This window comes from Apis dorsata, unplaced genomic scaffold, assembly GCF_000469605.1.
Source record: "Apis dorsata unplaced genomic scaffold, Apis dorsata 1.3 scaffold_222, whole genome shotgun sequence".
Lineage (NCBI taxonomy): Eukaryota > Metazoa > Arthropoda > Insecta > Hymenoptera > Apidae > Apis > Apis dorsata.
This window is the reverse complement of record NW_006263504.1, coordinates 608,770-620,768: the sequence shown is the minus strand read 5'-3', so window position 1 is coordinate 620,768 and position 11,999 is coordinate 608,770. Positions and strand designations below refer to the sequence as shown.

The 11,999-nt window shown below is 39.6% G+C and overlaps 1 protein-coding gene across 10 annotated transcripts in view; it reads right to left on the bottom strand.

Moving 5' to 3' along the window:
* The window catches only part of LOC102681371 (dystrophin, isoforms A/C/F/G/H-like), a 428,634-nt gene that overhangs the window by 3,375 nt on the left and 413,260 nt on the right, over positions 1-11,999 (bottom strand). For 8 of the 10 annotated variants that reach the window (XR_004150465.1, XR_421758.2, XR_004150463.1 and 5 more), the window contains 6 exons: positions 3,435-3,694; positions 2,280-2,438; positions 1,201-1,337; positions 677-881; positions 482-591; positions 65-407 (listed from right to left, as the gene is read on the bottom strand). Coding sequence is in view for 1 of the 10 variants with exons in the window: in XM_031510344.1 (XP_031366204.1) it covers positions 70-407; positions 482-567; positions 677-881; positions 1,201-1,337; positions 2,280-2,438; positions 3,435-3,694 (1,185 nt within the window). In the remaining 9 variants the exon portion in view is untranslated. The remainder of the gene's footprint in view (positions 1-64; positions 408-481; positions 592-676; positions 882-1,200; positions 1,338-2,279; positions 2,439-3,434; positions 3,695-11,999) is intronic. The other 2 variants (XR_004150464.1, XM_031510344.1) reach the window with 2 other exon arrangements.

Genomic DNA, 11,999 nt, shown 5'->3' with positions numbered 1-11,999 from the left:
TTTTTTTTTTTTTTCGTAATTGTTTCTTAAATATTTTTAATCATTCGAAGAGAGTAGAATCGTGCAAGCACATGAATACCTGAATCCAATAATGGGATACTCCTTGCATATATTACATTTCGCTTGATGCTTTGCGCTCTCCGCGGCGGAGAGTCTATGAAGCACAGGCAACCAAACCATACTCTGCGGCTCTTGTTGCAGCCAGCTCAAAAAGTGAACCGCTTCTATTTCATTTTTGTCTTTTCCAGCCTTCTCGAAGCAGCTGCGAACGCTCGGCTCGATGTTCGACCCGCCAAACGCCGCCACTTCTCCCAACTGCCTCGGCACTTGGATGCAGTCGTGCAACAATAAACCGAGCTTTCGTTGATCCACCAATCTGTTTGGATCAGCGATCAGCCGGAATAGATCTGGAATTTCACTTACTTTACACTATCTGCTTTTCGAAAATAAATATGACAGATAGAATTTCGAAAATACTCACATCGATATTTTTCTTCCAAATGACCCTTGCACAACAGGACCAAACCAACTTTGAAGGAAAGCACGCGAATCTGACCGGTTCGTTGACTGAAATACGACAATGACAATTTACTAATCAACGATTTTGATTATTATTTCGTCAAACGGATATTAGAGCAACATTATGATTTATTTAATTACGAATAATCGTGCTCACCTATCGTACACGTTGAGGAGCCAATTGATGGCCAAATCGATGCACAAGGGGACAGACACTTGCGTCGGGTTGTCCGCCGTTATCACTTCGTACAGGGACGTCAAGACTGTCACCATGTCGGGAATGTCGATTAGTTTGTCGTTTTGCGCTCGGAGCCCGTGCGAATCGAATTGCTCTAACGCGGTGGAAAGGCTCAACATGTCCACTGTAAATAAAAAAATAAAAAATAAATAAAACGGAACGGGACGGAGATGGATAGATTATCGGAATATATCGGAATCGGAGATAGATATATTTTATTTCAAAGAATACCGTGAATGAATAATACCACTGATGATTCGCCAAGCAAAACAGAATCATGCAAAAGATCAAATCCATCAACAACGACGACGACGACGAGAACCATGCGTCATCACTGCATGGACACGTGATTAATCGAGAAAATTAACGACGATTAACGAACACACACGATAAACAAATTAATTACCGGTCGAGGATCGCTACTAAATGCCAACAATACTCACGGCACAATCGTTTCTGAACGGTGCGCAGTTTCATGGCGGTTCTGTACGCTGAAAATCGTACTTCGTTCAGGTCCGCCAGCGAGGACATCAGCTCTATCATTTTCGGATGATCCCAATGGGTGGTCTCCGACTGATGGCTGCAAAACCGTCCCCCCCTCGGGATTAGACAAACCCGATCCAGGATTAAGAGATTCAATGAAAATTTTCACGCAACAGCCACGGATCAAGGAGAAAGGGAAGTTGGCAAAGTTCTCGCGGGAGAACTTTGTTTAATCTTTATTAAATCCGCGGCCGCGATTCTTGGCTCGACGAGAGGCAAGCCTAGGTTTTAAGAATTTATCCACGGCTCGACGAATTCGCGAATTCATCGGATTCTATGGTCTTCGCGATGATCCGGATATAGGGGCGAACCAAAATCGGCTTTAACTCTCGATCGAGGGACCCGCAAGATGGCGATTCGCGCTGCTCTTTCCACCTGTCTCTCTGGTTATGACAGTTATGGAAAAGTATGGAAGCTAAAATTTAATCCTTCCCAGTTCCGAGTTTTAACATTTCGCCGGCAGTTAATATTTTACCTCAAGTTGCCTCTCACGTTTTAAATTACTTTTAGAAAAATTTTCGATCCATCATCCGTATTGAAATATTTCTATTGAAATTCGTGATCGTAACTTTTAATAATGTGTAAACGATATAAAACACGGTTCGAAATCGACGCGAATATCAAACAATATCGATTTCGTTTTCGATCAAGATTAAAACATTACCGATTACGCGACCAATATTCCTCGATCGAGAATCGAGCCTTCCTCGATTCCAAATCTGGTCGTCTATCTAAATTAGAATTTCTATCGTTTCATCCATTCGCAAGCACCAAAAGCTCGACTAAATATTCGTCAAATCTCCAGACGAGATTCTCGCGAACTTCTTCCCCCTTTCGAATCACAATTGTCTCATCAATTATTCGTTTGTTTGCGTTTAAGATCGCGCCCCTCTCCTGATCCTATGGCTCCCCCTCTTCCTCCCTCCCTCGATAAATTAAACCGGCCAGGGTTTGGCTCGGTGCAAGGAAGATCGATTACTTGATATAGTAAGGCACTTTGGCGGGTGTGAGGGCTCTCTCCCATGGTGGTTCCACGCTGCTCGCGAGGAAAGCCTGGCTACCCGGAGTGCTGCCATCCTTTCCAAATCCGCTTAGCAACTTGTAACGCTCGTCAACCGCCACTTGCAGCACCTTCCACCTGCGAAAACACGCGAAAAACTTAGCTTCCTTCGAGCGATGGTTAAAAAATAAGCAACGATGTCGAGTAATCCTCATTCTTTTTTTTAGAATCATTGCGAAACTTTAAAAAAAAAAAGAACGAGTATTAAATATACTTTTTTTTTTTTTAACGATAATAGATATCAATTTAAAACTTTTAACTTTTAATGATTGCAAGAAGAATATCAATTCGTGATAAGGAAGTGTGGCTTCCATTTTGTTATATAAATGTCGAGGAAATAAACGTGTCGAGGAAAAATGAATATCGATAGCTTTATTCGCGTTTGAAGGGTGAAGTTGTGCATTTTTGAATCTTTGGATGGAAGATTCGTATCGTGAAACGTTACATTAAACAGACAAGTGCAGTGTTGCACAACTGAATAGCGTATTATTCTACGCGAAAAGAAGAATATAAATAATCGTGGAGTTAGTAGAAGTGTGGAGTGAGTATAACATTGTTGTTTAAAAGCTTGAATTAGAATTGCGTGCGTTATAATTTCGCGCATCTGGGGAATATTACATAAATTCTCTTTGTTATTCGGCGGATGAAGCCCAAGTTATTAAAATGTAAAACACATTGTACACGGTGAACGCATTATGTCGCAATAAATACCGAACCATTTAGCGCGAGTTCCAGATTACAATCGATATCGATATTTATTATATCTGTGTTTAAACACATGCGATATCTCGTCTCGCTATTTTCGTTTCTCTTTAAACGAGTAAATTTCCTCCTAACTTCTTTACTTCTTTAATAATTCTTTCAACCGCGACAAAAGCCTCTCAAAAGCTTTTGGAATTACTGACATTACTCAGAAGACCAAAAGTATATTATCGTTTAAAATATCCCGTACATTACACATACGTATAATAAGATCCAAGGAAAAGAGTAAAATTTCTCTTTAAGTGGAGACAGTTAGTCGCATTAAGGAGATAAATTTGAAATAGGAAGAGGCGTTCCTAGTATTCTACATACCTGGTGTTGAGATCTTCGAGTTTCGCCAGCAAAGCATGAGAAACGATGACGCTGCTCGAGGCGAAGACGCTCGCTTGATCGTTCGCGTACTCGATGCTCCTCTGGATGGGCAACAGTCGTTCGCCGAATTTCTCCAATTGCTTCAGCAATTCCGTCGCCTCGTTCGCGTCGCTTGGATTCTGCCACCCGCTTTGAATCGCCTCGGCGCCGGCCATCCGCGACGAAAGATCCTCCAGCGTCTTTTGGAACACGCATATTTTCTGCGAAAGGGAAACGAAAATTCTTCTTTATTCCTTCACGAAATATAAATTTAAAAGAAAAAAAAAAGAAAAAATGTTAAACATTTGGCTCGTCACCAAACGGTGACGATAATATTTCAAGAGCGAAGAACGATGAAAGAGAAAGAGAGAGAGAGAGAAAGAGGGGGATGCAGTTTGGCAGGCTTAAAGTCCAAACTTTAACGCAATTTCTTCTCGCGCGGAAAGTTTCTCGCGCCGGTTTAAACGAAACGGTTGGCGCTGCTATGATTTTACCAGGACGTTAAACTTTTAAGTGTATAATACGCGTGATAACTTTTGCTTCTCTCGTTTTCTTTTCCCTCCCTCTCCCGTTGTAAACTCGAAGAAAAATTTGTCTTTAATAACGGCGAAATCTTGTGCACGTACTAGTGTTCCTTGCAACGTGCAAGTTGAGTGAATAAATTTATCGGGAGGAGAGAAAGGAAGGGAGGTAAGATGAGAAAGACGTATATGGAGATTTGAAAAGAGAGAATGGAATTGAGGCATCGTTGCATTTCGCCTTGTTTGGAAAGAAAAGAGGAGAAACGCAGAGAGAATGTTAAAATGATCAAGCTTTCGTATTACTTTTTTCTGTGTTACGTTTGTAGTTATCCTTGTAATTTTAATTTCATTTATCTTTTGACATTTTCGACATTTTCTTCTTCTTCTTCTTCTTCTTTTTTAAATTTTTTGCTGTCGAATTTCTCCCTTTTCTTAATGTTTTCTCGTTGTCTGAAGAATTCTATCTGAAATCCCCTCTGGAATTTTACCCGCACTTCTACTCCGCTACCACTGGATGTAGAAATTTTTCTAAGTTCCAATCTCATCATGGGAAAGAGAGAAGTCTAAGAGAGAAGTTCTCGGGGATGATAAATTATTTTTCACCACTGATTGTGGATAGACACTGCCCACGAAGTAGTGTTGAGGAAAGAACTCTCAGAAATAATCAAACAATCAATAGAAATAATTTTGAAGTTAATATATTAAGATTAAAGTAAAATTCTTCACTACGATAAGCTTCGATAACAATATCATACGTCAATATTGATTAATTTTACACGATCCTCGACGATTATTTTTAAATTTTATAAAAATAAAATTTATGATCAATCCATGAAATTTCACCGTATAAATTCGAATAATTTCTACGCAAGATTAAAAAAAAAAGATATACATGAGTTATGTGAAAGCGAGATCGATCATTTCTATCAATATCTCCTCTCGAAAAAAGAAAAATTAAACACATTATTTTCCTACTAAAATTTAATAATTTGCAAAAAAAAAAAATGGATTTTAATCGTTCTCGTGTACGAATAATTTCGCGGGAAAACATTTATTGGATATCAAAATATTCGTTGGATAAAAGAAATTTGAACAGAGTCTCAAGGTTTCCACATATCGTCGCCATCGAAAATATTGAACGAGAGACGTCGTTCGAAAAGAAAGTTGCAAGTGTAATTGTCAGGAACGAAGAGGTTTATGGTCATGAAAATCACGTTTACGGTTTACCAGATTTCGTGCTCTCGCTCGATGGTCTCAGTCGTGAGTAATAGTTGCTATTAAAATTCGTTATAAATTGTAATCGGGGTTCTCGTATTTTGTTGCCAAGAGAGTGCTGATTGCTTCGCGATAAAGACACTAATGGCGAAGCGACGAAAGGATTTCGTTTAACGATAAACATGTTGGGAAAGATGGCGAAAAATTAAATTTCTTAACGATATATTTTAAGCTTGTAAAGTGGATGTAAAATATGAAGAAGTAATATAAAAATATTCTTATGATTATTTTTTTTCAATTGAAAGTGAAACCAGAATCAGATGTATTTATAAAATCTGTTTAATTATTATTCATGTATTTTTTCAATGTCGCGTTAAATTTTTAATCTTTTCTTTCTTTTTTTTTTTTTTTTTGTTTTTTTCAATGGGGGGTTAAATTTTAATCTTTTTTTTCTTTTTTTTTTTTTTTTTTTTTTTTTTTAAGATTTAATAATTGGTACAAGAAAGAAAGAAGCATCGAATTGAGGAGACGGTTGAAACAATTAGATTTTCCAAGTTCCTCTTTGTCAACCGGTAATAAAGTAGTTAGAAAATCTCCGGAGTTTTGATTGAAGTAATTCGGGTAAATTGAATTCCTTCTTGTTTAAACGAGTCTCAAACGACAAGCAACAAGTTAATAAATAGTTAATTGAAAAAAGCTACGGGAAATTAAATTTTTTCTCCATTTTTTAAATATTCGTAATATTGCATATCAGAATTATATCTTACCTCGTGACAACTCGTATTCCTCTAACTTTATCATCTTTCACTAATAAAAATCACGATGATACAAATTTTTTCCAAGAAGCTTTCACACTTGCCTATAAACTTCTCAAATTACTTTGTTGTTGAATTTCACAAATTTTCTTGGCAAAATTAATATTCTATTTTATACGATAGAAATAGTAATCATTCGTACGATGTGTTTCCACGCTTGTCCAACTCATTTTTTCTCGCTCGACAAATCGCCAAAAGTTTTGGACTTCTGTCAAAATTTCATTGCAACGAATGACTCTATTCTACATACTTACATCACTTTAATTTCTACAATATTCATTATACTTTAAAACTTATTTACTCAGTTTCTCACATTTCCCTAAGAATTTTCTTACTCCACAAATCCCTTTCCACTGGTGTGCTCGTTACGTAGGATTCGCAATAACCTCTATGTATAATTCTAAAAAAAAAAAAAAAAATCAGCGGATGAAAAGAGGCCGCCTCGTGGATTCTCCGTGGACGATGACGATGGTTTCCGATGAAAGAGCCGTTGGCGACGGTCGTCGAGATAACGCGCCCTTTTTCCGCTCCGATAAATTACATTCGACGGTGGTGTGCACCCTTGCAGACTCCGTCTCGCGAATAGAGGGGACAAAAGGGCCGCGACAATAACCCTTAAACAACACCTAACATCCCTTTCAGGCCGGCCTGACGAAAGCAGCCGCGCTTTCCATTCATTCGATTACCCCCCCATTCAACCGTCCCACCCTCTCTTCGCTTAAGTCGCTCTGCCTCTTCGCGGTCGAGAGAACCAACCCACGCGTTGGAAAACACCCGCCGCAACTTGCAACGGAGGAGAAAACGATTCGACCCACCGTCGTTCGTTTCCACCACTTTGCCTCGATCACGTGTTTCGCTTGTTCTTTCTTCACGGTTTGAAGAGGGATGTTGAAGGAGGGGCGAAACGTGAGGAAATAGGATTTATCGTAGGATGGATCCTTCGGTGACATCCGATATCCTCGATCTTTTGTAAACTCTTTTATCTAATATTTACTGGAGTTTACAGATCTGCTATTTCTTTTTTTTCCTTTTTTCTTTTGCGTGTTCTAAACCTTCAAAGAAATTTTCTTATAGTTTCTTCTTTCGATAATAATTGAAGAAAATGAAAATGGATTAGAATCGTCAAATCGTCAAAGATCAGAGATTAAATGCTTTAAAATTTTCGTGATAGATTCGACGAAAAGAGATACTTTGAGATACTCGGATCCATACGAGATTAGATTTGGATTAATTGTTATTGTTATTTCATATTTTAAAAAATCCTCAAAAAAGTTATAACGACGAAGAAACCAAGCTAATCCCCAAAAATCGTGCGTTTTAGGGTTAAGAGGGTGCTCCACGCAAGGTGCTCTCGAAAAATTAAAAAATAATGCATCAAGCGAGAAATTATACGAGGGTGTAAGAAAGGGTTAACGAGAAGAACGGACGAATAGAGGACAGGATGCAACAGAGGAGGTGGAGAATGGGAAACAATAGGCAGAACGAATATAGAGAATAGAAAGAGAGAAAGGGAGAATGGAAGGATGGAGAAACGAAAGGAGAGCGAGAAAAGGGAAAAGGGTCGGTTGGAGGAAAGAGCAACGAGGAGAACGAAAGAAGGAGAGTGGTGAGAGAAGAGTGGAAAAGGGTTGGGAAAAGTCTGCATTTGCATTCCAAATAAACGTCGACGACGGACGCTAAATCGCTCTAATTAGTCGTCCCGCTATGAAAGTACTTTAAGCGGCGCTTGTTCGGCATCCAGAGCGCGTTCTTAAAGCGGAAAAGCGAAGAAAAAGCCGCGGGAAGGAAAGTCGATTCGACTCCCGGAAGTTGGCTCTCGTGATGTCGTCAAAGTGACGCCATCGGGGATTCGATGAAACGCTGTACACGTTCTCTTTCTTGTCACTTGTGGGTCACGATTCTCGTAAAATAAAACACGTTCGTTTAACCAATGAATCGTTCGCACCTTGCACGAGATATCTCGCATCTTGCATAAAAATCTCTTCATTCCCGGATTAGAAACTGTATTCTACATTTCAATTGGATAAATTATGATAAAAATGATAAAAATGATATCTTAAATGGAACTTAAATTTCGAAATTGTGCTTGAAAAAATAAAAATCTACGCATCGAAAAAGAAAAGAATGCAGGTAAAAGAAGCGGAGCAACTTTCTTTCTTGAAGTAAGCTTGGTTATTGTTTACAAAATCGCTAAATGCACCGATGATCGAATCTATTGTCACCCAAAAAATTATCGATCTAAGTTCGGACCGGAATTCCGTCGAGAAGAACTAGAAATTTACAATATCCTTTCAAAGTCTCGCGAATACTTCGACCAAAATTTACATATACATTACATACGAAAAGAAGAAAAGAGAAAACGATTGGAAGGTGATTTCATCCTTTCAATCCTGGCGAGGATTTAATCCCAGGTGATAATAAATCGCCGTCGAAAAGAGGGCGCGAGAGCTTAAAGTGACGCGTCGTAAGACGAATGCACCGCTGAAAATAAGATTGCACGGCCATCAATATGGGCCAGAAATCGTCCCAGCGAGGGAACGAGGAGAAGAAACAGGAGGAATGGTCGGTGGGTGTTGGAGGCGGAGGACGAAACAATTTTTCCTCCGCTTGGCCGTCTGCAATGTCATTTATTATGTAGCCAACCGGGCAATTAAAGTTAACTCGGCCGTGCTTTCGCCTTCCCCTCCTCCTCCTCCTCCTCCTCCTCCTCCTCTTTCTCAAGCGCGCGACCTCCTCCCGTCCCCGTCGCCGTGTCGTGTTCTGGCCAACTTCTTCGCGGAATCCACCGAGCTAATTGTCTGGCGCCGTTCGATGCTCCCCGCTCCGCCGTTACGAGCGCCGTTCGATAATTAGCGTCGCGCAATTTTCTCGGCGAGATGCAAACGAATCGCGTTCGCGAATCGATGAACTGTGAGTTGGTTCGGGGAGGGTTCTTGGGAATCGGCGATTTCTGTACGAAACGCGAGTTTGAACGCGAAGTCTTTTCCTTTTCCTTTTTTCCAAGGATTCCTCGCTTAAATTTCTTAGAATCGCCGGAACTGTGACTAATATGAAAATCGTCGTCGAGATATTGCATCGTAGAATTCGAATTTCGAACGGTGTGTCGAAGTAAAAAATCAAAATTGATTGTCACAACGGTGAGCGATTCTATTATTACATCGCGAAGCATGTCTTCTTTTTCCTTTTTCTTTTTATCAAAGAATCGGGGAAGAATCGAAATAAATAAATTGCAACACTTGAGGAATAAAAGAAACAGGAATAATAATAATAATAATAATATTATGATACGAATCAAGATGAAAATAAAGAAAAGAACGCGAGAGGTTTTAAAGATTCCGTTCGATGAAGAGGTTCGATTATCCTATCTCGGTATGTTGGTGTGGTTAAAAACATTCCTCGCGTGATATTATTCCATTGAGAGAGGAAGAGCGCCGTAAATTCCTACTACCTTTCATCGAGGAAAAGAGAGAGAGAGAGAGAAAGAGAAAAAGAAGAAAATATCTATAAATAAGAAAAATAAGATCTTCGTTGAAATCACTTCGTTGATCACGTTGACGCAGCGTATCAGCTTCGAGGTAAATAAAGTTATCAAAATAACGTCCGAGAGAACGAGAATGAAACGAAAGGAAAATAAAAAAAAAAAGTAATCGTGGGGATCGTGGAGCGGCGCGTGGAACGGGAAGGAATTGAAAGAGTTAAGAAAACGTATGGCTGGGACCGGTCGCCAAATACCCTCGCGTAAATATTCAGTTTTCCCGGTTTCCTGATATTTATTAGATTTGCCGTGGAACCGGACAAAGAGAAGGCCTGGCCTGGGGTGACTAAGCGACAATATTGTGGCGCCTCGACGTTGGCAACACGCCACCGTGCATCTATTATAAATCTGGCCTCGTAGCCCCGCCGAAGTACCCTAGACCTTCACCTTACGCTTCTCCTCGCCACTGATTCTGACCCAGCGTTCGATCCGGATAAAACAACATTTTTGACGCCAGACCTGATCCGAATACCCTTCGATCTTTTATTTTTTCACTCCGAGCGCGAATCGGCTCGTTGCTCGAATTTTTCTTTTTTCTTTTTTAGAAACATGCTCGAACGATGCTTGAATGCTTCGCTGCGATCAAGCTCGAGTGGAAAAATGATCGAAATTTTGTAAATTTTGCACATCAACGTTTCTATCGCTATTCGCTCGTGATGGATCGTTGTAGAATCGTTCTCTATAAGAAAATGTTCCCGGCTGTTTGACAGACATCCGCCTTTTGAGCGAATACCGTTCCCCTTTTGCCGATGATTCGCTCGTTGCACGCGGAAATGTAGAATAAGATTCACACAGGAGAACGAAGAACATCGTTCTTAGAATTTGGAGAAAATTTCGCGAGCATTGATTCCAAGATGATAATAATAATCTCATTTTGGAATCATTGGAAATAGCGTTCAATACATTTAACCTAGTTTTTTCTCGTTTCAACAATCGAAACGACGAATTTTCCCGAGAACTTAATTAATATACAGTCGAGTTATATAAACCGCCAAACTATGAAGAAAATTAATTTCGAATCGCGTCGCAAAAATTAATTCGGACGTATCTAGGTTAATCACGTTTCCCTTTTCTCCTCTTATAAAATAACGCAAAGTCGTAACTTCCGTTGGAAATTTCTATCATCCTCTCACCTCCTCTCTTTCTCTCTCTATTTCTCTCTTTCTCCACCACCGACAAGTCGAGCGACCAAGTTTAAATCCGTTTGTCACCGGATTTATATGTTCCGGAGGAACATTATTACTCATCCTCCCTTTCGTTGAAATCGAACAGAATTAACACAGAATATTTGGTCGTAACGTAACGCGAAGAATAATAAGGTAGAATCGCCAGGATAAATTCGTTTACGCCTCTGACTCGCGGCATAGATAAATTTCCTCTCCGATATATAATTAGTTCGAGCGAAAATGAGTAATTCGTCTCCCCGTTCGATTTATCAAGGAGGGGGATTTATTTATTTATTCATATCGTGCAATAGATCGGCGATCTAGGATCTAGAATAAAAAAAAAAGAAAAGTCGATTGATGGTCGCGTCGCGAGAGGCGAAGATTCCATTCATCGACTCATCTCACGGTTTAATAAACACATCGATGTCGACCGATGTTCGAGGAAGTTGAATGAACAGAAAGGGTAGGGAGAAGAACGCTCGCTCGACACGAACGCTCGGGGACTTGGAACGTTGCGAACGCGTGCGAGGAATCTTAAAATCGTCCCGGCCGGGAGAGGGTTACAGGCCTCTCTCTTATGTTTGTCTCGTGTGTCTCTCCCGAGGCGAAGGAAGTCAGGGTCCGTGAAAACGATAAAAATAACTCGCCAAGTCGTGAAAATACTTCGATTCGCGGAAATTCGCTCGCGAGTCGCGAGAGCTAGGATTTCGCGCGAGGTTTTTGGCATTCCTTTCTTCGAATGTATAATATCGCTGAAACGTATGGAAATTCATACCGTTTTAAAAATAAAATTTCCTACGCCGTCTGGCGCCTTCTCTTTTTTTCTTTCCTTTCTTCTTCTTCTTTTTTTTTCTTTCAACACATCGAAATATTTTATGCCCCACGTGGCGCGCCTTTCCGCGTTGCTTTTCAGCGATCTGAAGAGAGGGATCAAGTTCAATTTCTCTTTTTTCTAACATCTCAAAAAAAAGTAACGACGAAAACTTCAATTTTTTATATTATTTAACGTTTTCATGGATAAAATTTTGTTGCAATTAAAACTGTATTAACATACAGTTCGCTCGTAAAACGGTCAGATTTTATTTACAAATAAGAAAAATATCAAAAATTTGTCAACATAAACGGATCTGTAGAAACGAGTAATTACGAGAATCAGAAGAAAAGAAAAAAGAGAGAAAGAGAGATAGAAAAAAAGAGAAAAATTAACAATAGCGCAGTGGTATTTACTACACAACTCCTGAAACAAGGGGAGGAAAAATTGTTAATATCAAAAA